The following is a 26513-nucleotide window of genomic DNA, read 5'->3' as shown; positions in this document are numbered from 1 at the left end:
CATGATGAACTTGCAGAGACAACTCAAACCATAAAAAAACTTAAACGTTTCCAGATTCCATATTTTTACTGTACTTTTCAACTTTTTAAAGAATTCTAACTTCATTCCATTGTCCACGGTATCAGTTGTACAAAATACGGAAATAAACCATTGATTGATTTACCAGGTTTTTGTAAGGTTACACAGGGAAATGCACACTAGTGTGTACACTTCCATCACAAAAAAATAAATCCTCTTCATATTAAAGCCATTATGTTGAAAAAGGAGTTTGTTGTCTCATCAGATCAAAGCATCATAAACTTTTACTATGGTTAATATACATTTTCTTAGTATACTGAGCCTACATATTACGGATTCAGTGACTAGAAGTAATACTGGTGAATCAGCACGCCACTTATCTATGGCAACAATTTTTCAGCAAGCCTTCTGTAAGGCTGCCCACAGACAGAACAAGCAGCTTCTGTTTACTCGAGAAGGATGTCAGTGTTCAAAACCAGATTCAGAAATGCATGGGGTTTAAGCTGAATACGATTAAAAACAGGTTTAAAACCTCAGTGGATCTACCTCTGGGAGAAACTACAGCAATTTCATTTTGAAGCTGACTTACAAGGAAAGCCTTATGGAAGGTCAGCTTCTTTACCAACTGAAACAATCAGCAATGAGCACTGACATGGTAAAAAACGGTCCATGGTGTGCCCACGGTACCCAAACAAGAAAGCAGCTTTGTATTCGGTCATTATTTTGACTATTTTTTCCCATATATTCACAACAGTGAACAAGAAAAAAGAAAAATCAAGTGTCAACGTAAGGAAAGAACTGCCAATTGAAAGCCTGCTTTAGAAATTCTGCAAGACAAGAATCAACCACCACTAAAATTACTTGAAAGACTGACAGAAACATTTGTATTTGAATGGCGTATATTGCAAGGAGAAAGCTTTACATGTAATTTCTAGTGTAATTTCGCAAAAAGTGTAACTTTTGAAAGTATAAATTTAACGCTGCTTGGAGAATTCACTTAGAATGAAAATACTACTTCTTTATACTTGACAGATGTTTGAGGATTTTGAACACCTGCTGAAGTCAAACCCAGGCCAAGCTGGGACCGGCCTCGTCTTCCTCGTACCCCCCTCCCCCGCGCTGGGAGGCCCAACTCCCCCAGGCCCAGCTCCCGCAGCCTCCCCTCACAGGGCTGGTGCTCCTGCCCCCGGGCCAGCCCGGCATCTCCCTGCCGACCTCACACGGACTGGGCAAGATCTCCTGGGCTGGGCGGCCAAACACCGGGCCCCGGGCTGGAGACACAGCTCAGCAAGCCCTGCGGCGGGGTGGGCACTCACTGCCCCCAGTGCCCTGGCACTGCTGCCCTCCATACAGCCCAGGCCGCTGCGGGCCGCCCCAGCTGCCAGCTCACGGGGGCTCCTGCTGAGCTCGCTCTCTGCCTGGGCCGCTCCCCAGCCACGCCATCCCACCGGGGATCACCACAAGGAGATCTCCCCTCCCAGGCCAGGGCTCTGCAGTTGTCCTTGCTGAACTGCCTACGGTGCCTGCTGGCCACCCCTGTCTGACGTGATGTCAACAGCGATGAGAAACCTCACACCGCCGGGTCTAGCTCAGGAGTGTGGGGAAAGGGGCAATCCCAAACTCTCTTTCTCACTTTGCCACAACCCACACAAGTAAGTTCAGGGTGGGCGAGAAGTCAGGAGGGTACACAGCTGCAAGAGAAAAGGTGGAGCGGGGAGCAGGGCAAAAAATCCTGAGATACCTGCAGTGAAAGAGTGATGTTGCTTTTCTGTAAGTCTCTCCTCGCCCTTTTTAAACACATGAAATACTTCTATGCCTGTGCACACACTCATGTAATTAATCAGAATTTGTGCACAGTGACCTTATCATTAACTTGGCCAGCATGCTCAAAGCACTCTAAACAAAAGTGAAGTGTTTGTCAACAGGAAGTGCACCAGGTAGTGTGGTCACAAGAAAGAACAAGAATCTTCATATGCATCAGGTTTACAAAAAGCCTCAACACACAACAAAACCCCAAACTTGCCTCTAGCTCTTAGGTCAATTTACATCATTAAGTAAGTTTTGTTTTCAACATTCCTTTTATGCATACCTTCCTTCATCCTCAGATGTTTCACTGGAAGTGCTATCATCCCGTACTTGACCATGATTGCCACTGGAAGAGCTCATCTGCTGATGAGCCTTCTGCTTTGAAGGCTGCCTTCTACTTTTCTTTGCAACTTTGGCATTCAGGGCAATTTTACTGCATTAAACAGAAAGGGGGAAAAAAATAAATCACCAAGTGAGTAGGCTTACAAAACCATTTCTGTGAAACAGACATAAGATGATGTCCAGAAAAGACTGAGACAAAAAATATCTACTATAAAAACACAGACTTGACTGCAAAGATCGTGGAAGATACCCAAGTACTTAAAAAACCTGCCCCTAGGAGTGAGGGGGACACGTGGAATCTGAGCTAGAGCCAGGTTAAGCTGGAATACCTATAACATCCATGTTACAGAAAGCATCTAGAGCAGAGATTCCTTTGAAGGACAGACAGGAAAAAACGCCTGCTTTAGGTTTACATAAAAATACGTGTGCCTTCTTTAGACTTTTGAGATTCGTTTGGTAATATCATCTTTTCCCCTCTCCCGACAAAGGGCATATTAACTTAATGAAAAGGAAAACACCAACTGCACGGAGATCACTAAAATCACCTAGAAAAGGGAGTAGTAGCAAACCCCAAGTTCCTACTTTTCTTTTCTAGGTGGCCATTTCCTACAAAAATAACTGCTTTTTCCAGTCTTCAGTTCTGGTTTTGAAGATGCATTTTGCCTCAGTATTGACAAGGAAATCACAGGAATTTGGGTGGGGGTTTTATTTTTTATTTCCTTTTCTTTTTTTAGAGCAGGCAATAGATTTGAATATCGTGAGCGTTGTGTTTTCTAAAAAGACATTTTCTTCACTTTTTGAGAAGCAGTGGACTACTCACTATGGCTTTCACCACAGAGGAAACTACTTCACCTACCACAGTATTAGAAAACCTAAGACACTTACATAGTACTACAAATAAGAATTAGAGATCATTTCCTTAGCTTACCCTTTCATTGGCATTTTAATCAATTTTGAGCTCTCCCCAGATGAAAAATTCTTTTTGTCTTTTTCTTCTATAGTGTTTTCATTCTCCATTTTCAAACAGTCATTCTTCCTTACAGTAATCTTTTGTTTCATTTGCCGATTAGTGATGTTGTCAGATGGTATATTTAATTTACCAAGACATTCCTGTTTTGCCACCGCCTGCACTTTTGAAATTCTTCGTTTGCTTTTTTCCTTCTCAACCTATAAAAAGAAAGTTAAGCTTCATGTATTTCTTAGTATTTCTAAAAGACAGAAACACCACATCCAAGATTGATTAATTCAGGGTTTACCCCTGAAATAATATAACATTAGAGAAGCCTTTTCACAAAATTACACTACAAAGCGTATCGTGTCATTGAAAGTGCTTTGAATTCACTCATGATTAAAGATAATAAGAAGACAGCCCTTAGAAAGAAAACAATAGTGTCTCTTAAAACATGAGAACAACAATGAAGTGAAAGCATTACTGATGGACAAAGAGTTAGGAGGACTGCACAATGTCAGTTGTAACACCACCAGAAAAGAATATCAAGTGGAACTGTGCTGGGCTCCTGCTCCCTGAACAACGGGAGAAAAGAAAAAAAAAGATCCCAAACCCACAAACACAAATGGTTTCACAGGAAAGAGGAATTTTAGTGAAAGGCAATGAAGACACACCACGCAGATATCACAGCACATGAATTATTAGTCAAGACCCTGTTCAGAAGCTATTTTCATTCTTTGATTCAGAATCAGAACCGATAGAGTTCTATGGATTTCTTCTTAAGGCAATGTAGTGATAACTACTTGCACTGGAACCGAGTGCCACCTGCTGTTAAACTGGAGCAATAATGCATTCCGTTTCCCAAAAATGGGGAAAAAGACAACTCTCCACTGCTCTCTTTGTTCACAAGTAACATTTCCATTAGAACAAACCCCAATTTGTAGGAAGCATCCTCCTTTAATGATGAATAGCTAAAGTGAACAGGACCGTTGATCCAGAGCGAGATTAAAGAATAAAGAGTAGCAGGTGAACTACCTCTTTTGGCAGCTGTACCTTCTCTTTCTCCAAAGCCAGGAATACTATTTGCAGCATTCCTACCCTACCCTTAAATCTTCCCGTATCTTGGTTTAGTTCTTCATCAAGATTCCTTTTCAGCATGACGTATGATTGCTGAGCATTTGCAAAAAGACTTTCCATTTCTGCTTCTCCTATTTTGTCGATAAAGCAGTCCCTGGGAAAGTCATCACTAAATCCAGAGTCTTTTCCAAGTTCCCTCTTTGTTACAAAAAGTGCATTTTCACCACGTGGAGAAACTGTCTTATTGTAGGAATAATATTAGAAATGTCATCCAAAAGACTGGGGTTTAAGCTGTATCTCGGGGAGTATTCAGGACCTCCCACTACGTTTCTACTACTTCCATTTGCTAGAGGCACCTTTGTATCATCCATATTATTTGTGCAATCTTCTTCATCTGTACTCCAGGTATCTTCCATGTTTGCATTTCAGTTATCTTGATCAGGAAGGACACCAAGACTCGGATTACAGTTTCCATTTTGGGTACTTTTCCACCTAGCGTAAGTTTAATGTCTCCAAATTCACCTTTACTTTCTAAGCTGTTACTTGATTCTGTTGCATGAGATGAAACAGCATGAGAACTCTTCAGCTCAGCACTGAAGCCATCTTCTGACATTTCTTCCACAAGGGAAGGAGTTTTCCCACTTTCATTAATTTCACCAAGCAGCTGCTTTAGTTCTGCTGTAACGTTTTTAAAACTTGTTTTCAATTCCCTCTTCTCATTTTCAACCCACATTCTTGCATCTCTTTCTTGCCAAGGTTTTGGACTTAGAACTGCTTGTCAGCACTGTGCAATTCCTCATTTTCTGCTGTGAAATTTCTGATGTGAAAATTTCTGCCTTATTAGTGTGATTTTCATGTGCTGTTTTTTCTATCAAGTTGATAGTTTCTAAAATATATTTATCCTTAAGTAAACAGGTACAGACAGAAAGATTATCAAGAAAAATTACTACAGTTAATCTATGCGATTTCTGTTGCAAACTCATCCTGTAATAGAAATAAGGCATTTTGAAAGCCATTTTCATTACAAAAATCAAGGGACACTAAATGAAAGGTTCACTGCACACCATCTTCTTAACAAGAGAAGGACTCAGAGACAGCAGTTTCTTGGGTTAGGTTTGCCTAGGCATTAGGGTTGCTTTTACCTTTTAGCCTGCTCGCTTGCTGTAACTGCCAGCATTTGTCACAGAGCATGTTTATTTTTCATGTTTTATTGCTTTAATACCGTTTTTCATTAAAACTGCCAACATTTTTCTCACCCACCCTCCTCCCTCCATCGCGCTCCACTGTCTGGCATTGTACAGTCCCCGGCCACCTAAGCTAACCCAACGGGAATGAACATGACAAGCTTCTTACCGTTCACCACACAGAGAACTGGCTAAGGGAGGATTTCTTCACCCAAGCTTCAGAAATAATAAATTCCACTCCAAGGTGCAAAGGAAAGGATTTATTAGGGAAACCTGCCTGCTCCTGCCCTCATCCCAGGAATCAGGAACCCAAGCTCGCAGGAAAACCGCACCATGCCTTAACCCTACCCAGCCCCCTCAAGTCCCTGTCCCCACGCTCTGTTTCTCAACAGCTCCCACTGCTTCTGCCCCGTGTCACAGTCCTGCCCACACGCCCCTTCCCCTCGTGGTGCCTCCTGAACAGGGCCTGCAGCCTTGGTGTCCCAGCGGGCTGAGACCGTCACGCTCCTCGCGCTCCTCTCGTCAGCCAGGCCCTGTTCTCCCGCGGCAAAGACCCCTCCGCTCACAAGAGGGAAGGAGCACCTCAGCCAGACACCACCTGTCTCACCCTCCCCCTTCCCAAGCTCACTGGCCAACTACTACCACCTTGCAACAGGCTTAAGTCCTGCGCTTTGCCTGCTAGAATTAGGCACGTCCCTCTCTCGTGATGCCCGGCTCTGGGGTGGAAATCATTTGCTACGCTGTCCCTTCGGGTGTTCCAGAGGACGCCAGACCCCGCTGTGCAGCCCTGCCCCGCACGCCCGCCACAAGCAGGACGCCTGCCTTATTCCCCTCTAGGATACCCTCCGAGAAAACCCTTTTCAAACACTTCACGTGGCCAAACAAGAGCGTATTTTGCAGAGGCTGGGGAAGCCTCAGAAAGGTCACCACATTTCAAGGTGTTCTCTTTGACCTTTGTCTTACAAAGAGGAAGACCGGCATGTTTCATCAAACAGATCAGCATATTATAGACAAATCTCCCTCTTCACTTGAACGTGCATTTTGCACAGGCAATAAAACCCACATTTGGTGGCACTGTTTCTCAGCAGTGCACAAGAGGAGAAACACCGCTCAAAATTTAAGCAAACCAACTGACAACAAATCAGTGTAACAGCAAGCATCCGACATAGTGACAGGGATTTTACCCCACCATAAGAAGACTGTATCCAACTCTCCTTCAGACTGTAAACACAGCCTTCACCTACAGGACGTCCCTTCTGCATTATTCACCGACTGGTAAGTTTTCTTTACCTTAGTGTATAATACAGCCTACTGAATCAGACTGCAATCCAAAATACTTGGGTTTACATACCTGCACACCATAATATTCAATGCCATCCTTCATGTCTTCTTTTTCAGCTGATGATGACATATGAAAGGTAGATCCCGAGTTCTCACCTGCAGTGAAAAACCACACATTTTTATAAACAGTATGACTTAATACTACTTATTTACACCTAGAGTGCATCTTGAATCATCCTACTTGTGACAAAAATCTTAACACAAAATAAAAAAAATACTACATGCAGGACTGACCATTTAGTAAAGGAGAAATCCTTCAGATGAGAGTTCTACGCCAACAGCAAAAACTTCCCTGCCATTCTACACTCCAGATGCTCAAGAGACAGCGTCACAAACTACAGGCAGAAGCCCTTCACAACAAACCCTGAACTTTCAGTCACATTTTAGCTCCTAGGCAAAGCGTAACAGTAAGGTATCAAAAATTAAGACAGGGGGGAAAAGTGCTTGGCCAGATCATAGCTTTCTTCTGCTACGTTATCATCCAAGAATGTCCAGGTGTTCAGACAGGTCAGCCCTAAACCACATACACTTTCAGCACTATGCCACAAGAACCCGAACCCAAAGAGATACAAACACATCCAAAGGACACACGTAACGCAAACAAGGTAACTTCCTTTACAACTTGCCGGCAAGCGCCGTGACAGCTGGTGTTAATTAACAAATACTAAGCACCTCACTGCTATAGCGCGCACCCACACCGTAAGTGCATTCCTAAGGCAGACATCGATAAAAGCTCACTTCAGCCTATACGTGTTTACAGACAAACATTTAGTCCACCAGGAAGTTACCGGTGTGGCGCTCCCCTGAAACAATCCGTGAGCGTGCTCCGTGTCTGTCTGCAGCTGGAAGCAACACACCAGGTGATCCTTCTTCCCGACTTTCAGAATCCGTCTGTAGAGCATAAAACACGGGCGTGAGCATCGGTACAAATTCTCAACTCATTTCTACGCAAAATGTTCCTGCTAAGCCAACTTGCACAGCATGGAATCACAAAAGCCTTTGATCAGCCCCTTGGAAAGGGCACGTCAAGACACAGTATATTGGAAAATCACAGCAGACTTGTGTGTTTTCAGATCTTAGGCAAAAACCTCACAACTCATCTAAACTAGTCTGTCACGCTGGCAAACTGCACAGCCGCAAGGGAGAATTAACACGGTAACTCGAGCTGTGGGTTGCGAACCCGTAACTGCAGGTCTGGGGGGGACCCAACTTTCGGACTGAACTGGTACCCGATACTCAAATTTGTGCTGACGTTCCCCAGGCACACGTCCTGCAGTGGGGAGCGAACACATTGCTACTCCCAGTTGCAAGGGTTGAACAAAGACTTTTTGGGCTGAACAAAGACAAGCAAGACAAAGCTTACAGAAACCAAGGCTACAAAAAAAAAAAAACCCCAAAACAACCCAGCAGCATTTTAGCCTTGTATTTTTAAGAAGCGGGTGGGGAAAGAGTTCCTTCTTCCTCACAAGAAAAGTCAGAGGGCGTAAGCTACAGACTCTGCTCGTTTTCTTCTAACCCATTACCACAGACAGGAAGAACTAAAAGGGCAAACACAGCCAGCACGTGTGGTATTTCTGTTGAACGCGACTCTCAAAAAGGGCCAAAAAGGTAGAAAGGCTCTTTCCCAAAGCAGCTCATCATCTAGGCTGCAGACCCTAAGGGCAACCACTGAACACGTCAGCGGAATAGAGTTGTGTGGTGAAAAAGCAACAATCCCGCCAGCCCCCGTGAGGAGCTCAGACTATTTTAAGCAGCAAGAAACTTCACTGCCGCAATACTGTACCAGAAACCCAACTCCAAGGGCCAGCTGCCATGAGACCCAAATCATTAGCTCGACCTACCTTCATCCCAAGCCTCGCTGAACAGCTAGCACACAGCACAAGTATTTCAAGGGCCCCCAGTTACAAACATACAGCAGAACCAGGAGAAGGGGAAATAAGCCTCAGCCGCGGCAGGGCCCAAGCTCCGAGTGCTTCTGGATCTCGCTCCCCACCCCCGCCCCACTGGGAACCCCGGTGTCCTTCACGGGAAATACCTCAGAATCCCAGGGAGATTCAGCATCTTCCTCTTCCTCTGCTCCCACCGCAGTCAGGGCACCTACAAAGGCAGTAAGAGGTGAGACACTGAGCCCTTCTATTTCACTCTGCTTTTCCCCATCACCCCTGCGCCCAAAAGATGCACAGCGGTTCTGTTGCTGAGGACAAACTAAGGAGTGAGTGTCGAATTCAAGGGTTTCTTCACACCCAGCACACAACATCATGGTACTTCCTTTGGATTGCCACCTCTCCAGCAGAAGATGGCTATGCACAACAGCTGACACAGCTACAAGCAGCACTGAACACGGGTTTGTGTCACGCTCAGGAAGAGGCTCCAGCATGCTGCAGCCCTGTGGCATACAGAGTTTAGGTCACCTGCTCTCCAGTCCACAGCTCCAGAAATTGCCACTGACTACCACCATCCACTGTACAAGAAGTACCATAGAAACACCACCCGACACATCTTCACGCTAAAATCACCAAGAAACAATGCTCCTTTTGTAGCACTACCAGAAAAGACCTTCCTTGACTAGCAGTTTTTACCCTGCACCTTCCCAGAAGGTAGACACCTAAGCATTGCCATTGAAAAAGAGGAGAGGCTCACAGCCCAAAATCTCACCCCAAACACACAACTTGTCTCTATCTCAGGGGGCTAACATCCGAATCTCTTCTCTACTAGGCACACGCAAGGCTCAGTCTCAGTAGGTTCCTGGCCAGATTAAACTATCTTCATTTCTCTCTGTTTTAAGCTAGTCCATTAGGTAAAACTGATTCAGGATTCGCTCTTGTGGAGACATGCACACAAAAAACGGGAAAGGAGCTAGAGACCAGTGAGGGCACCCGTCCTAGCAGAGGGGAACTGCTGGTTCCAGCCTCAGCTAGGACTACTCACACTGTGCCAAATGCAGGCTTATGGTAAAATGCACAGGCAGAAGAGCATGTATAGGCACAACACCTGGAATACAGCAGGTTCTGCCAGGCCCGCTCTGTAGCATTTGATCAGCGGCTACACACGCTCTGGTAACATCTACCACACCACTCTACTCTCTGGAGACAGACAGTGGAAAGTGTGCCTTCTCCTCCTGCTCCAAGACCTGAGGTGAGTACCAGAGTGCTCAGCCCTGACTGACGGGGCAATGCTTTCGAGCACACTCAAGCGTGGCACTGGAGAGACTTTCTACGTTTTAAAACTGGACAAGGTGAGGCACTGGAACAGAACAGCTTTCTCTCAGATCGACTCAAATCTTTCCCAGGCTTCAGCCAAGAGCAATCACAACTTTTCAGTCTGACAGTACGGGCCAGAAAGGGGAATACTACTGTCACACCCAAGACTCTCTAATCCTCCTCTTTTTCAACTGTGCGTTTTGTTCTGATCGCTTCAGGGAGAACACAGCAACAAAACCAAGAATGACACATGCTCCATGTAGCATCGTTTGGAATCCAAGGCCACAATTTGTTCTTCAGGAATGAATGAAAAGGAACAAAAGCTACTTTCCTCCTTGCCAATGCCCACTAGGGTTCAAACTTACTGTTTCAGAAGTCAATCACCATTTCAGTTCATTTACTGTGCATTAATATTTATAGAGGAAGAACTGGGATCAGTATTCACTAACTCACTTCTCTTACCAGTGTCGTCTTTGGAAGCACTGTGGATTTGATGGCTATCATTATGAAGAGAGTTTTTCACACCCTCAACAACTGCAGTTCGTAGCTCTTCACCAGTGTTTTCCTTTTCCTGCTCCTTCTCCTCTTCTTCCCGTTCAGGTGATTTTTCCTAGAAGATATTGACCAAACAGCTGGAAATAGCAGAAACAAGCACCTTCTTAGCCTTCCATCGACAACTTTAACAATGCTTTTCCTGTGTAAGACAACAGGGAAACTTTGTTGAGCTTTGTTTTACAAGGCCTTCAGTTTTTCCATGGGAATCTCTGAGGAGACAGCAATGACATTAGCCCTAAGTCATTAGCCCTGGCTCTGCAAAGCTCCGGAGAAGCAATTCTTCATGTCAGCCTAACTCTAGCTTTCATTTCAGTACATCGTACCGGAACACGCTCTTCTTCCTCTACTTTGCTCCAGGAAAATCACTAACTTCCTGCTCTCAATCTTACTCAAACTTTTTGGTTCCTCACTTTCAGCCATCACACCAGGTATTTTACTAAATGGCAATAAATCTTTACAGATAAAAACTGTACATACAACTGAGAAAAAATGAATTTATTTCAGAAAAATTATACTGCCTATTTGTTTTCCTGCAAAACCACTGCAACCAATAAAAAAATATTGAAAATACTGCCCAATATTATTCTTATACCTAAGAAACTGCTTTGGTTAGGAGTAAAGGCATTTTCTAATATAAAAAAAGGATGATCAAAAGATGGATATACATGAAATATTAACAGAAATCCAGTTTACCTTTTGGTTCTTACCTTTATCACCCTTAGAAAATACCTTTGTGATTGAATCATCCTTATATAACTTACTTTGGTGCCCGAGTGAAATGCTGCTCTTACGTTTTCTTCATGCCTATTCAAGCACAAGTGTTCACTTTCTTGTTTCAGTGCTTCACAGACTTTGTTATCTACTTCACATTGCTCTTCTTCTGTATCTTCATCATCCACATGTTCAAGAAAGACAGAGTTTGGTCTTTGACTTTCAAGCCTTGGGTTTTTTCCTGCTGACAAAGAACTATTATCACTTTCAAAGCCATTACTGAAGCTTGACTTTTTCTCCTTAAGACCACAACTATCTGAGAGAAGCTGAGGTGTCTCTTTTTTCCAGTTTGTCATCTTAGATTCTGCAAAAAGGGAGTCATCATTTCTGTGAAACTTCACCCCAATCATGCTTTTCTTGTTCCAACTTTCTTGTTTATCTTGCAAATTATTTAGATTTTGAAAGACAGTTTGCTTTGGTACCGACTTGCAAGATACTTCATTATTCACCGTCTTTGGAGACATGGCAGTTATGTCAAAACAACAAAAGGAGTTATGGAAATGGCAACAGGCATGTTACCAGATTAATGGAGTAATCTGGGAACATCTGGAAAAGGAACCAAGTCAAGGATGGGCAGGATGGAGGAAGGACTTGGCCAGGGACAAAGGCTTAGGAGGGGATAATACCTTCATTTTAACAACATGACTTATGTTTTCTGAAATGCCTAAGTGCTGTGTTTTCAAAATGCTACTTTTCTCATTTACTATAGGAAAAGAATTATATAAAAGTAGATTTGCTAAGTAGTTTTTTAAACATTAGTATACTATGCAATCTGTTCCAAATAGCTTACTGTTTTTCCTGAACTGCTGGGAAACATTCATTAACAATGTCAAATTTGGCTTCTGCAGCTTCTGTAAATAAATGATTATTTTCTTTTAGAACACTAACAACAACAACAAATCCTTTGGTCACATCAAACCTTGAACACTAAATGTAATCAGGCTGTCCTTTTGATAGTGGTCAGGTGTTGGCTCCATCCTATACTTCTAACTACAAAAACACTCCTCACATACGCAATTCAGTGAGTATTTCACCCCCAAAATACCGTGCAGGCACCCTTCTGAAAATTGTTTCCACAACTATGGTTACATGCATAGCAGTTTTAAAAATCTGGGTTTAATATTTGTAGTACTTCCCTAAAATTCAGTTATATTTACGATCGCAGCTTCTGGATGCTTACTTGCAAGTGTGCACAAGGGAAGTAACTGTTAAGAACCCTAGGTTTAATGCATTGATTAGTCCCTGCAAGTACACTTACCAGAATATCCTTACATTTCAAAAACATGCCCAAAAATGCATAATTTATATTTAAATCAGTGCAAGAAAATGAAATCATGTTAAAACTAAACATGCTTGCACCTCCAGTATTACAGAGTAGGTTGAACTAGAACACCGGTTCCTCATCGCTGCAGAATCCCAGAGCAACAGAACAGATGCTCCAGACATCACTGCAGAAGTTAATAATTCTTCAGAACACTAGCAAAAAAAGCAGGCCTGAGAGCTTGTAGCTGACAAAAAGAATACTGCCTAAGCATTCAAAAAAAGAAGGAAAACATGCAGTGTGAGATTACGTGCAAGCACAGAATGCCACCTCAATAGAAGAAAAAAAGATGACCCATTTGAGTAACTCATCCGCTGAGCACTCTTGAGTAACCTGATGAGGAGGAAAGGAGAACTACGTGATGAAGGATTTCAGTACCTCTTCATTAAAAAGTGCCCTTTATCAGTTAGGATTCTATCACGAAATTTACAGGAAACATTAACAGTGTTTGGGGAAGAACAGAACAGGTTATATTAGTAACTTATAAACTTAAAATCTGACTCAAATGACCAAGAACAAACAAAACTGTGGTGGTTTATCTCGTCGCCTATGGCTCTTTTGCCTCAAACCACAAATCTACTGCGTGCTCTGCCACGGCTACAGGTCTTTTAGGAAAAACTCACAGCAAAAGAAAGGCTGGCAGGTCAGAGACTGCTTCTAAGGAGAAAACAATATTGGCTAGAACTGTAGTTTCTTTCAATCCCCCAGAAAACTTGCCTTCAGATCACTTATTTTTATAGGACATTTACTGTAAATACACCATACCTTGGGAGAAAAATCGAGTTCTTCCTCAGAAGTATGCCAACTGACATCACTCCCCTCTTTCTCCAAGCTTCTTAAAAAGTAAAGCAAAATGAGTACTGTGTCTCTCCAATCATTCCTCAGGTATGTGCTGGGTATGTTTAAAGTCTTACCTGATTGAGTCTCCTTGCGACAAGTCGTCTGTTGCTGTTCAAACATTAATTGACATGTTGAAATTAGATTTGGCATGCTAAAAATCAACCAGCACATACAAACATTTAACCTGGACAACTCTACATGTCATAACAGAATGAAATTTTGGGGAGTCAACTTAATGTAAGACAGCATGAATGAATGCATGCATTTCCAAACAACTGCTTTTTCAAGTCACACTGAATTGACAAAACAAAAAAGACTAGAGTTATATCTCCTTTGAACTTTTATACCTAAAAGTTTAAGAACTATCTCTAAACTAAAAAAAGCCCAGCATAGCATGAATATGCTACGTTAATAAACAGTTAACAAAATACTGGTGCTTTAGCAAGACAGTAAATAAATGAACTGCTGAAGTACTCATACTGCACACACAAGCACACACTGTTGACAGAGATTTTACTGGTTTATATACTATACTAGCTGGTGCTCTACCCACTTACAGGTTATCCTGAAAAGGTAAAAAACATCAAAAAGCATAACCAAGATCTAAAGCTTATCCTCACATAGAAGAATCCCCAGCAGTTCTCTACGCTGCACCAAAAAGGGTATTCAACAGGCAAGACAGGCGTAACCAGGGCACTCTATACTACGCTCCAAGCTTTCATCCATGTTAAGACAGCAACTTGCACACAGGATCACAGGACAAATCAGGTCACAAGGGACCTCGGCAAGTCTCTCAGCCAACCGCCTCCTCAAAGCAGACTCAGCTCTGAGGTCAGATGAGGCTGCATAGGGCTTTTTCCACTCTGAGCTTGAACCATTCAAGGAGGGAGACTGCACAACCTCTCTGTTTTACTGTTCTCACCATGGTGAAGCTGCCCACATTCCATTAGAAATTCTCTTGTTTCCATTTATGCCTCTTGTACCTTTGCTTCATGTGACACACCACTGGGAGGCACCTGTCTCTGTCTTCTCCTTACACGTACTGGAAGCTGCTGCTGGGTCCCCTTCAAAGTCATCTCTTCTCTACACTGAACAAGCCCAGTTCCCCCAGTCTCTCCCCAAAAGGCAAGTAGTCCTGCTCCTGGCAAAGTTTGATGGCCCTCCACTGAACTCGCTCACGGATGAAAGACCACTCTCTCTTGCACTGGGGGCTCAAAATTATACCCAGGGAGCTGGACACAACCCAGGGACTGCCAGGTAGCAGCGTACAATCCCCTCCCTCAGTCCCCTGGCTATGCTGCTCTTCATACAGCCCAGGACACCGTTAACCTTCTCAGCCGGCAGGGCACCCTGCTGGCTCATTCTCAGCTCACTTTCTGCCAAGACCCTCTGGCTATTCCCAGCAAAGCAGCTCTCCAGCCAGGCAGCTCCAGCACCTGCTGTAGCAAACGGTTGTTCCTTTCCATGTGCAGGACTTGGCATCTGCCCTTGTTGAATTCTGTTAAGACAGGCCTGACAGTCCATTTACCCAGCTTGTCAAGGTCCCTCTGAATGGCAGCGTGGCCCAGATGCACATGTTGCAAACTCAACGACAGCGCACTCTAGCACACCACTGATGTACTAAAGAAACCTGAACTCTAGGAATCCAGCCTGAAGAGTGCAAAAACCTCTCAATTACCAACAACTAAGATGAAATAAAAGGCCTCTTCAATTCCCACGACAGAAAGGAAAAAACCAAATAGGGCCTCCACATCGTATCTATTTCAGCATTCCTCAAGTCCTCGATAATTAGTTCTCGTTAACTATCATCACAAAATGAAGTTGCTTATAAATAGGAGATTGGTGGCCTTCCATAAAGTTGTATGATGACAGCCAAACCGAGGTCTTAGACAAAATCATTAAAAGGAAAAGAAAACAAAGGGCATATCGTGTTGAGTAAGTTATCTGAACTTTTGCTTTCCATGGATAGTAACTTTAAGCAATGATCAAAACCAGTTCCCATTCTCCTTTAAAAAGCAAGAGAGAAAGTTTATGAGACAGTTTTCAGACAGATCTTGATGCCCTACTGTAGAAATGGTATCTAGAAAAGTAGTATCTAGGGAATCACTTGTTTCTACTTTAATTGAAGTCCATTTTCATTGTGGAGTAACAGAAGAGCATATTTTTTTTAAAAATATTATTTACTATCACTAATGACACAAAGCAATCACTCAATCCAGTAATAAAGGACCCGTGCAAAACACGCAAACAAAAAGCGCCCAAAGCCTGCTCTCAAACCTGATTTATAAAACCAAAACCATCAGAATAGAGACCTCCAAGATAATAAACATCACAGGTGTGTTAGTATTTGTACATCACACAACATGTTTCACAGTTGAAATGCTACTGTATAGAATACCTTTCTTTGGTTTTCCTGTTCTTGATGTCTGGCTAGGAGATTGTGGCATTCCTATATCCGTTTAGGGAAAGGCGTGTCAAGGACAGACCGAACAAGGGCACCAGAATAAATGTGAATTCCCAGAAATTTGGAAAACCTAACCAGTACATTAACAAAGCTGTAGCAATGGGAGAATGTACTGTGACCATCAGCCTACTCTACAGTTACAAGAAGTAGAAGCCAAACCTATCACAACCTACAGAACTCTACTCTTAAGGGACAGTGTCAAACACTGTAACTTAATTTACTTGCTCCATTGTAAAATACCTATATTCCAATATTTTGAAACACTGAAACAGATTCTTGGCAGTTTACTGTACTGCCAACTTTGAATTTCTCTCAGCTTGAACAGTCCTTGCCCAGCACTGACTGCCAATGCAATTCCTTCGTATTTGTAGAGTGTTTTATACATACGGCACACTTAAAATCCCTCCGTCTAAGCATCCCAAAAATCTGTAGGTGCCAACAAACTTTGGAGATACGCTAGCCAGTTGTGTCAGATGGTGCCGGATGCAAACACAGCCCCCTCCTACCTCAGTCGGAAGGTAAAAGCCCTGCATATGTTGATTTGACCATGCTGAACTGTTCACATAGAGAAGCTATGCCACCAGCCAGAACGCAGGCATGACAAGCAGTCAGAGTGAATACCCTGTTCCCCCAGGGCTATAGGGCAGGCCACAACTGGACCAGAACGGGTGCACTGACTGGTGTGAGTGTCATGCATGTGTGCTTGTGTGTGTACGCGTGTCTATGTGTTGTGGAACAGAAGCTTTAGAATATATATCACCACCCGCCTGCTCTACCCATCCTACTTAGTAAAATTTTATTTTTTATATCAATGAATGGTGTGGTTCTGTTATTGCAGCTACCCAACACCAAATGTCTGTGTGACAAGGCCATAACATTTGCCTCAGAGCAACAGGGAGTCCTGCTTATATTGATGTTACCACAAATACATGGAATGGATGTGGCAAGAGGACTCCTATCAAAAATACACATGTAAGAGTTAAAAAAAGGACCTCAAGATCGTTTCTCATTCCTTCTCCATTTCTCAGTTTTCTTAAAAGGCAATACAGCAGATATAAAGCACACTGAAGCACTCGTTTCTTTTCCAAGAGCTCTATGATGAAAAACCAATGGTTTCTGTAGGAACAATACACCAATATGCAGTGCAGCAGCTAAAAGAAGCTGCCACTGAAGACATACTAGAAATCTGAACCCTCGCTTTTAGAAAAAATACATAATTACTTTTTGCCAAAGAAATTCCAACTTCAAATCTGAAAAGTCTGTCATTCGATATGCTAGAGGTGGAAGCCATTCATTTGGAGGTTTTTGCAAGTCTGTCTGTAATCAACAAAAAGGTTCATGTTCTGACAAAAAGTAAACACTCAAATAAGCATGAGCCAACTTCTTAAATATACCGACTTGCTCACTAGAGGTGAATATTTTGAACAATGTTCAACAAGTGCAAAAGTAGCAGCAAAAGGAGGAAGGACTACATTGAAAATCCCAGAAAAACAGGAATGAAGAGCAAGATTAAAACAAAGAATTCAAAGTGGGTATTCCTCCGTTGTCTCACGATCAGTTGAGCTTCTCCTCTAACAGGGGCTTCAAAGCTTTTACTGCAGCCTGTCAAAGGGACTCAGGATGCAGGACCTGCCCTTTGTGTGTGCAAGCAAGAGACTGCAGAATCAATGCCACCAAGTGCTCCCTGCATGCTACTAATCCCTCTCACTCAACAGGCCGGGGTCATTTTCTAGGAGACTGAGCACAAGGAGAAAAAGATTCGTACCACTCAAGGAAAACAAGCCCTACTATAAACAGCTTGAGAACATAGCACACTCTTTCTCCTCCCAAGTCCTTAACCCACATAAATATTCTCTTCACACTTACTAGGCCTCTTCAAGTGAGGATTTCCCATAACATTGTGGACTTATGCTAGTAGTATTACTGTCTTCAAGGAACTGACCAAATTACTTGGTTCAAGAACCCATGTTTCCCTGAGGGCATATTAATTTTGGAATCACACAACAGTATTATTCTTCAAGCCACATATTTTAAAATAACCCAGGCCTGTCAGTCATCACAATGTAGTACCACAGCAATTATCTATGTGCACAGGAGGCAGCCACAGAGTGCTGTTTGGGTAAAAGCAACATTTTGTTGATTAAACTACCTGTACCAAGCCCTTTCCAAAAATAAAATAAAATACAAAAACCTCTGCATCTTCCTTCAGTCTATCAAGAAACTTTACACATCGCTGACTAGATCAAAATAACTATTCCTAAGTCAAAGGAACAAAGTTTGGCTCTAAATTAAATTCCCCTATCTGAGAAAAGTGAACTCAGAAAAATATCCCATGTTTTGCTCATATTTCACGACGTATTTACAAAAGGAGTAATAAACTGTGTTTGAACACTGTCTGCTGCCCATTTGCCACAAAGTTCTGATGTAACACCCTTAAAAAAACCAGAAAGGATAGAACTTCCCACTGTAGGGCCTGAGATGTAAAGTACAAGAAGTTCGATCTATATTAGTTTTCTAAGATTCCTCTAGGGCTATATGAGCTCATAAGCATAGACTGGATCTTAAAAATTAAGGAGTTGTTTGTTTTTTGTTTTTTTTTTTTTAATTTAAAATGAACTCACTGAAGGAGCTAATTTTTTGATAACAAGGCAATTCAATTGTTTTTCTGGATCACAAGTTAATATGGACTTTTAAATGTTTATTTCATAAAATTACTGGAAGTAGAAGTGGGTTTTATTTTTACTGGAATCAAACTATGTCCATGAAGATACAGTACACACAGAAGTTGCATTATTGTTTCTAACAAAGTGACTTTTCCAAGACGATTTTTCCTAAGTATGTCTCTACAGCACCTACACAGAAACAATCGTAACTGATGCTGAGAAATAAGACAACTCACTAAAGGCAGCTTAGTGCAGGTGAAACTATTAATATTAAAACACCACTGCACAAACTCAGTGGAAATCAACAAGACATGTACGGCCCTGCTAACTCATCTGTTGCTTCCCAGCTACAGGAAGATGAACAACTACTCAGGATGAACCTTTTGCAATTCATTTTCACAATCTGAATGGCCATCTACAGGTACAAGTACACACCCCAAAACCAAAACCACTCTCACCTAGTTCCTTCCCTGTCCCCCTTCTCTCTCTGTATGAAAACCTATACAGATGGGCAATCTGGCAGGCAGAACGCAACAGCCCGGTACGTGGGCCCGTAGCACACAAACCGCAGCTGCCTTCACCCCTGACAAGAAGCACCTCCAACCAGCAACAAGTCAGCATATTCACAAAGCTTCTTGCGCTACCCCACCTGATGCCTCCACTAAAGTCAACGGCGAACACAGTGAGCGCTGACAACACAAACCCCCTAAAGAAAAGGCCACAGTGATTTTCCTCGTGAGCTCCTGCGTGATTAAAGATCCTACCTCCTCTGTCCACAGCAGGTGCACCCAACGTCAAGCCAGCAGCTCTGGCCCGGTGAGGAATGCCAGGTACTGTGTCGCCTTGTGCACCACCTTCGTCTCTGTCTCCCCGGAATGCGTATTCCACCAGTTGTTTACAAAGACTATATAGGGAAAGAGAAGAAACATTTTTGGTAAAAACAACCACATACTTGCTTATACAGTTTAATAGAACAGTTAACAGCCACTTATCCACCCTACACGTATTCATAGCCGTATGAATTCGTATACTTGTATGCATTCACTGAGAGTAATACACACAGAACTTACTGCACGACTACTACCTACTTCAATGTTCACTACAGTCATGTTCACTCTAGAGGTGCATATCCACACCTACGAAGCTATTAGCTCCAGCTCGGCACAGTATTTTCAGCCTAGCTGTTAAGCACACATAACCACCTCAGAGAAGGGATATGCACAGGTACAAAGCTATCCATAAGAGGGGTGAAACTGCTTAAGACTTTAACAAAAGGGATTTGTTAGATCTCTGAAACAAAAGGATGGTAGTTCCTGGTGATTGTAGTGGAAGTCAGTAAGGACAATGGTGCTGGTCTGAGGAGAGGACTGACATGCATTTCAGTTTGCCACGTTCTACCTCTGGGTAACTGTAGGATACAGACATGTTTTAGAGTTTATATTGGGCAGGTGCAAGCTTAGCGTCAAAACTTGAAATCTACAGACAATTCGGGGCGGAAATTTTCTTCAACATCCAGATTAATACTAGACACAGGGAACGATACGTATCAGAAGACGTCACTGAGCACTGCTTCAGGACAGCTTTCAACACACCATTAAACCGTGCTGCTATTACCAAAAACATTCAAAAGCCACACTGACAACTGACAACCTATTCTAACAATAAAGTCAAAAATTTACCTAGAATATCCATGAGTAACAGCATAATCCTCAGCTGTCCATCCGTTAGTGTCTTTATGGAAAAGATCAGCACCATATCGAAGAAGAACTTTTATTAAATTAAGCTGTCCACCAGATGCTGCAGTCATAAGTGGGGTTCTGAAACACCAAAAATATGTTATGAAGTAGATCATTTGACACAGACACTGTAATTATTTTTATTCCTATTTGCTCTCAAAAACTACTTTCCTCATTACTGAATGAGCAAAAGAAAACGCAGTTTTCATTAAATATTAAGAGCAACCATAAAATGCAAGCGGGAGTCAAAACAACCAAACCTTCAATCTTCAGACAAAGCTTCCACATAGACAACACTCACATACAAACTATGCCACTATGCAGGAGATGTTTTTTACAAACTGAGGTAGTGCTGCTGAGCTAACAGCATGTTTCCTGCCAGAAAGGCCACCGCAGACAACGCCTTCTTGTAATCCTCAACGAGGAAAGCACCCACTGAGGTATGACAACAGCCAAGAGCAGATGTGCTTTCACAAGTCACACAGAAATAGCTGCTATGTGGCTCCCCGTTTTTTTTTTTCAGAGCTCACTCTCATGCCTCTGATTAATCCAACCTAAAGAATACTAAAGAGATCCATGCAGAGTTTTGACAAACCACTCACCTTTCACAGTGATCTCGAGCATGCACATCAGCTCCTTTCTGCAGAAGAAACTCTGCTATATCTTCATGATGTTCAGAGATAGCAAGAATAAGCGGAGTGTTTCCCTCCTGAAAGGGCAGATAAATTTAAAAATAAAAGTAAAAAAAAAGAAACACCCTACCAGAGAAATACTAGTACAACTTTTTGAAAGAACTTCTTCAACAAATACAAAAATTTACCTTATTCCGAGCATCAATATTGGCATTATGCTCAAGTAACAGCCCCGCTACAGTTGTATTAGGAGATCGGACAGCAAGGTGAAGGGCAGTGTTGCCGTCAGCATCTGCCAGATGTGGGTTGGCACCGTGCTCTAGCAGAATAGCTACACATTCTTCTTGCTGGCACTGTACTGCCTGGGAACAACACACAAAAAAGGAAGAACTTCCAGCGCTCTGTTACAATTGCCCCAGCTTCCCAATGCTGGAAAATAAGAGCACCTTCAAAGCTGAGCTAACATATGCCTATTCCACGCTGATTACCAGATGCATGCTTCTACACAGAGCTGTGTAAAGAATCCTACCAGCCACCTCTCATTTAATGCACAGTTGACAAGCCCCACTTGAAAGAGCATAACTTATTCCACATACCTTCATCAGCGGCGATCTGTTATCACTGTCAGTAAGATCTAGTTTACACTTGTTTTCTATGAGATATGTAACAACGTTCACATGGCCATTCGCAGAAGCAAGATGCAGGGGTGTCCTAAAAATTAAACATATTAAATCAGCACAAACAGACAACTAGAGAAATAATTTCAGGCTCTGATAAATTGATATAACCACAAGTTTCACTTTGCACAAAGCAAGCTTAAGAAATGATTTCTCATTCTGTTACCAGTAACAGCAGTTGCGCACCAAACACCCGAGACTGGCCAGCAAAATCCCTCCGCAGCATCTGCTTAGTAAGGTGCCATTTCCTTCACTCTAGAACTTAATCTGCAGATTCCTGCGCCCAGGCATTGGTCACTGCCTCCAGCAGGACTACACCTGTGGCACAGCAAAAAAGCTTGGGAATCTGAGAACCATGGCAAGCAACCCTCTAAGTTCTATAATTATTCATGTGCCAGAAGTATCAGAGATGTAGATGGGCTTTATATAAAGAGTATTAGCATTTCCCTGCACTTCGAGGATTTCTGCTTTTTCTCTAGCTTGCTTACTACTGCAACAAAACCAAGTACTCACTTGCACCAAAGTGCCCCCCATAACATGCAGCAAACCAGACAGAACACTGTAATCCTGAGTACAGGAAAGTAATACCTGATCCTTCAGATATGTATAACTACAATAGTCATAATAAGCCTACTACAGAGGAAGTCCTCTCCAGGAAGGGAATACTGTGTTTCCATAATACATGACCAGCATAAGAAAATGAAACTCTTTTCTTCAAGTTAAAGCCTTGCCAGAGGAAAAAAAAAAAAAAAAAAAAAACAAAAAAACACCCAAAAAACCCCCTCCTTCAAACCACAGAACATCTTAGGTCTGATGTCAATTAACCAGCCTACTTATATTGAAAGAAATTGCCCAGAAAGTCCTTGCATGTGTTACCCCCTAAATCAGAGGCACAAATCAGCACAAGCTTCATGCTGTGCAAAGGCAAAGCACCTGCTGCTCTGCAGGACACCTGTCCCAACAGAGCAGAAGACAAGCTAGAAAACAGCTGGGACCTTCCTCCCTTGAAGGTGATGCAGTAACAATCCCACAGTTCCTCAAGAACTGAGGGGAACACCAGCACTGGTTCTGAACCACATCGCTGCAGGTAGGTCCTTCTCTGTATTTAGGAAAGCTCAACTAGCCTTGCAATTGTTTTGGTACCTTGCTGAGACCAGAGCACAACAGCTCCCTGGCTAAGTGGGAATGGAAAGGGAGAGGTACACAAATGCAGTGGCAGGTGATGCAGAAACACAGTAATCTGTAATGCAGATACTTGTTACAGGGCAGCTGACATCCTCCTCCACTGCAACAAAGATGAGGATGAGAGAAATACAGAAAACTTCAAAGAATTTGTAATGTCTTGCTACAGACAGGGAACAGACTGGAGCACTGACAGAGGAGTAGCTCAAGAGCAACTACCGCCACTTTTTGAGAAATTTCCATGGAAACATGCAGGATTCTTCATCTCTGAAGAAATGACTGACTGAGATTATCTGAAAGCTAACCAGGACTGGTTATGAAGGAGTCCACAATCATCTGAAAGCTGCTACTACCAACCACTAGGAAGCATGACAGACGTGAAGTAGTCACTATCAGCTCTGCAAACAGAAAAGCCTTCAGAAAACTTGTGGACTTGTTGCTGTCCTCCTCAACCAAGCCTCTCAGTCTGTCAACAGGAGACGGCTCTGCTTGGAGCAAGGCCTGCTGTGCTCCACAGAAGATCCACTTCAGGGAACAGGCTGGCAGAGAACATCAGTGTTCAGGGTTGCCTGTCCCTGCAAGAGGCCTCCAGTAACACCGAAGTTCTTCTGCCACCCAGCCCTGGGGACACTGCCCAGATTCTGTTCCTGCTCCTGTTGCTGCTACGCTGATCACCTACAGAGTAGAGGAGAACTGCTGATGCCTGAGCAGCCACGAAACAACCCCACTGGGAAACAGCAGGTTGGCAGTACGCGCTTTGAATGGCCCTTGAGCCGACAACCCAGCAGCTACAAGCCAAGCAATGAAAGCGCTGGAGTTCAGTCTGACAGGCAGCTGACAGGGTAAATCTCCCTTAGCGATGAGCTCTGACCCAGGATCCATGACTAGCTGGCATTGTGCCTACAGTGCTTCCAGCTCTGTGCTGACTTTTGCCCGTCTCTGTCAGTGAGGCTGAAGGTTTGGCTAGACCACCTCTGAAAGCTGCCTGCTCCTAACTGATGCTGTATCAAGCACACTTTCGGGAGGTCTTATGGGCTACAGGACCCACTTTATGGAAGGAACCTGTTGGTGTGATCCTTGCCATGTTCCTGGTGCAGGATTTTGCTTTTGGAAATCCTGAGCAGCAAAACTGAGATATTCATACAACCAATGCACACATTTTTGCTGTTACTTTGCATTATTTCCTATTCTTCACCTCTGTTTCCAATGATACCAAGTCTTCCAACACGAAGCCCTGAAACGCAACTGCATCTGGTGGTCACTCACAACACACATCACACCCACAAGCACTAAGAGGGCACAGGTGGCCTTGCAACCCCCATGGCTGGTACAGAGGGCAGTGGCTGCAGCAAGCAGGCAGGCTCTGTCCACTGAATTGCTCTCAGCCTCGCTGTTCAGCACTGGGCATTATCATGGCAAAACCACCACAGTGCTCATCACAGTATGCTGCCTTTTCTTTCTTCCCTCCGTCTCCCCCCCCCCGCCCCCGGCTTGTTTTTTACAGTTTGTGACTGTATTTGTCCTGTTATAACACTGATAATTGCCTGGCACACAAAAGAAAACCCTTCACAGGAAAAAAAGCTTTCTAGACAAGATGAACTTGAAACGCAAAAACTATCGAAATTTCATACCAGGGTCTGCTAAGAGCTGGTGACTGACTGCTGACTGAATCAGTAAGCAGTAAGAAGAAAAAGAGAGAAACGTTCCAAACTATTTCCATAAATGCCATCGGGCACCTTGACTCTGGCAGCTGAATTATGCACAGAAGTGCACTCAAGCCACCTTAAATGGCATCCCCCACCTGCAGCTGCATAAACAAATACTGGCTGGCAACACTCAGGCACACAGCCCACATGCTGACTGACTGCACTCTTCATTGCCTTCCTACAAATCTAGACAGTTCCAGGTGTTTTCAGGGCAATAAGCTAGCTGGCTGGCAAAAGTCCAGTCTTCAGAAAAGACAGCCCAGGATGCTGAAGTACTCTGATTAAACCAGCATCTCCTCTGAATGTCATGGATGTTTTGACTCAGTCTTTTCAGAAAAGGCATTAACAGCTCGACACATACAAGACCCAAAACCTTCAGCTGATTCCCTTAGGCTTACGGTGGATCATGAGGAGCTATGCTGCAGCCCAGGGCTTCTCCCTAAGATATAACTGCCAAGTACTTGCTGTGCTCGACTCAAAAGCACACATCCTAACACCTGCCAGAAGCAGCAGCTTCCTCTGCATGGCACTGCCCAGATCTTCCAAACCAAGGCACTAATTAGCTGTACCAAGGCCACAGAGCAAACAGCAAAGTAACTGCCACCTAAAATCAGACTGATGTTGCTTTGGCTGCAACATCACAGTCACAAAAGGCACATCAGGCAACCGTCCACACAGCACCAATACACAGCACATTCACCCTTTCCTAAACGCAGTGCTTACCCCTCTTTTACTCCCAGCTGAGGCAGTGCAGCTTGCTCAGCTCAACTACTAACCCCGCACGCTGAGGCCTCCGAGGCGCATGCACTCTGCCTTCCAAGCCTGCCTGGAGAATGGCCCTGAGGCTCCTTCTGCAACCCGCCCTGGCCAGGCTGCTGCCGGCCCCCTGCCGCTCCTGCGCCCCCAGGCAAGGCAACACCCCCGGGAACGAGGGCACGGAGGGGGCCGGGGCAAGACGGGGGATGCTCGGCCGACTCCAAGGGCTCCTGGCAGCACAGGCCTGGCTCCCCGCCCAGGCTGAGGCTCCCCGCAGCGATGCTGCCGTTCGCTCCCAGCGCCCTTGAGCTGCACCTGCGGGTCCCGGCGCTGCCCGCAACCCCCCCACACCCCGCCCCAGCACCGCCCGGCGCTGCTGCCCCCCGCCGCTTACCGCTCCGCCGCGTCCCGCTCGTCGATGCCGCATTTCTTCAGTCTCTGCCGCACCTGACCCAGGTCGCCACGGGCGGCCGCACGGTGCAGCTTGCCCAGGTCCTTCAGCCGGAGCTCGTAGGCACCGGTGGGGAAGGGCTTGGCGGAGCTGCCGGACGCTGCCGGCCGCCCCTTCTTCCTCCTCCCGAACCCGAAAAACCTCTTCATCCCGCGGCAGGGGCGCGGGCACGGTCCCGCCTCAGGGAAGAGATGGCGGGAGGCACGCGGCGGGCTGCGGCAGGCCCCGGGCAGGGCCGGGGGATCGGGGGCCCCGGGCAGGGCCGGGGGATGGGGAGTCCCGGGCAGGGCCGGGGGATCGGGGGTCTCGGGGCAGGGCATCGGGGGATCGGGGGTCCCGGGCAGGGCCGGGGGATCGGGGGTCTCGGGGCAGGGCATCGGGGGATCGGGGGGCCCCCGGGGCAGGGGGATCGGGGGGCCCCGGGGCAGGGACGGGGGATCGGGGGCCCCCCCGGGGCAGGGGGATCGGGGGATCGGGGGGGCCCCCGGGGCAGGGGGATCGGGGGGATCGGGGGGCCCCCGGGGCAGGGGGATCGGGGGATCGGGGGGGCCCCCGGGGCAGGGGGATCGGGGGATCGGGGGGCCCCCGGGGCAGGGGGATCGGGGGATCGGGGGGCCCCCGGGGCAGGGGGATCGGGGCCCCGGGCAGCGGCCCGGTACGGCTGTCTACGGAGCGAACCACCAGAGGGCGGGAAGCCGAGCGCACAGGCTGCTCCTCAGCGCGGCAGCGGCGGACAGCGCCTCCCTCAGCGGCGAGCGCGGCGGTTAAACGGCCGGCGGGCTCTGCTGGCGGGGGCGGGGTCTGCTCCGGCGCGTGTCCAGCGCGAGTGACGTCACTTCCTG

The 26513-nt window shown here is 44.9% G+C and overlaps 1 protein-coding gene across 1 annotated transcript in view; it reads right to left on the bottom strand.

Annotated features, from left to right (window-relative positions):
- Positions 1-26048, bottom strand: part of LOC121082203 (ankyrin repeat domain-containing protein 26-like) — a 42957-nt gene extending 16909 nt beyond the window's left edge. The window contains 21 exon segments of the mRNA XM_040581551.1: positions 2108-2257; positions 3095-3333; positions 4133-4431; positions 4434-4655; positions 4658-4963; positions 6304-6334; positions 6728-6813; positions 7506-7608; positions 8753-8814; positions 10380-10527; positions 11234-11760; positions 12034-12094; positions 13330-13399; positions 13479-13512; positions 15803-15853; positions 19296-19435; positions 20211-20348; positions 20870-20976; positions 21088-21261; positions 21496-21610; positions 25615-26048. Of these exon segments, the coding sequence (XP_040437485.1) occupies positions 2108-2257; positions 3095-3333; positions 4133-4431; positions 4434-4655; positions 4658-4963; positions 6304-6334; positions 6728-6813; positions 7506-7608; positions 8753-8814; positions 10380-10527; positions 11234-11760; positions 12034-12094; positions 13330-13399; positions 13479-13512; positions 15803-15853; positions 19296-19435; positions 20211-20348; positions 20870-20976; positions 21088-21261; positions 21496-21610; positions 25615-26048 (3497 nt within the window).
- Positions 26049-26513: the final 465 nt, after the last annotated feature.

The sequence above is a fragment of the Falco naumanni genome, unplaced genomic scaffold (genome assembly GCF_017639655.2).
Source record: "Falco naumanni isolate bFalNau1 unplaced genomic scaffold, bFalNau1.pat scaffold_42_arrow_pat_ctg1, whole genome shotgun sequence".
NCBI lineage: Eukaryota > Metazoa > Chordata > Aves > Falconiformes > Falconidae > Falco > Falco naumanni.
This window is presented reverse-complemented; position numbering and strand designations above follow the sequence as displayed.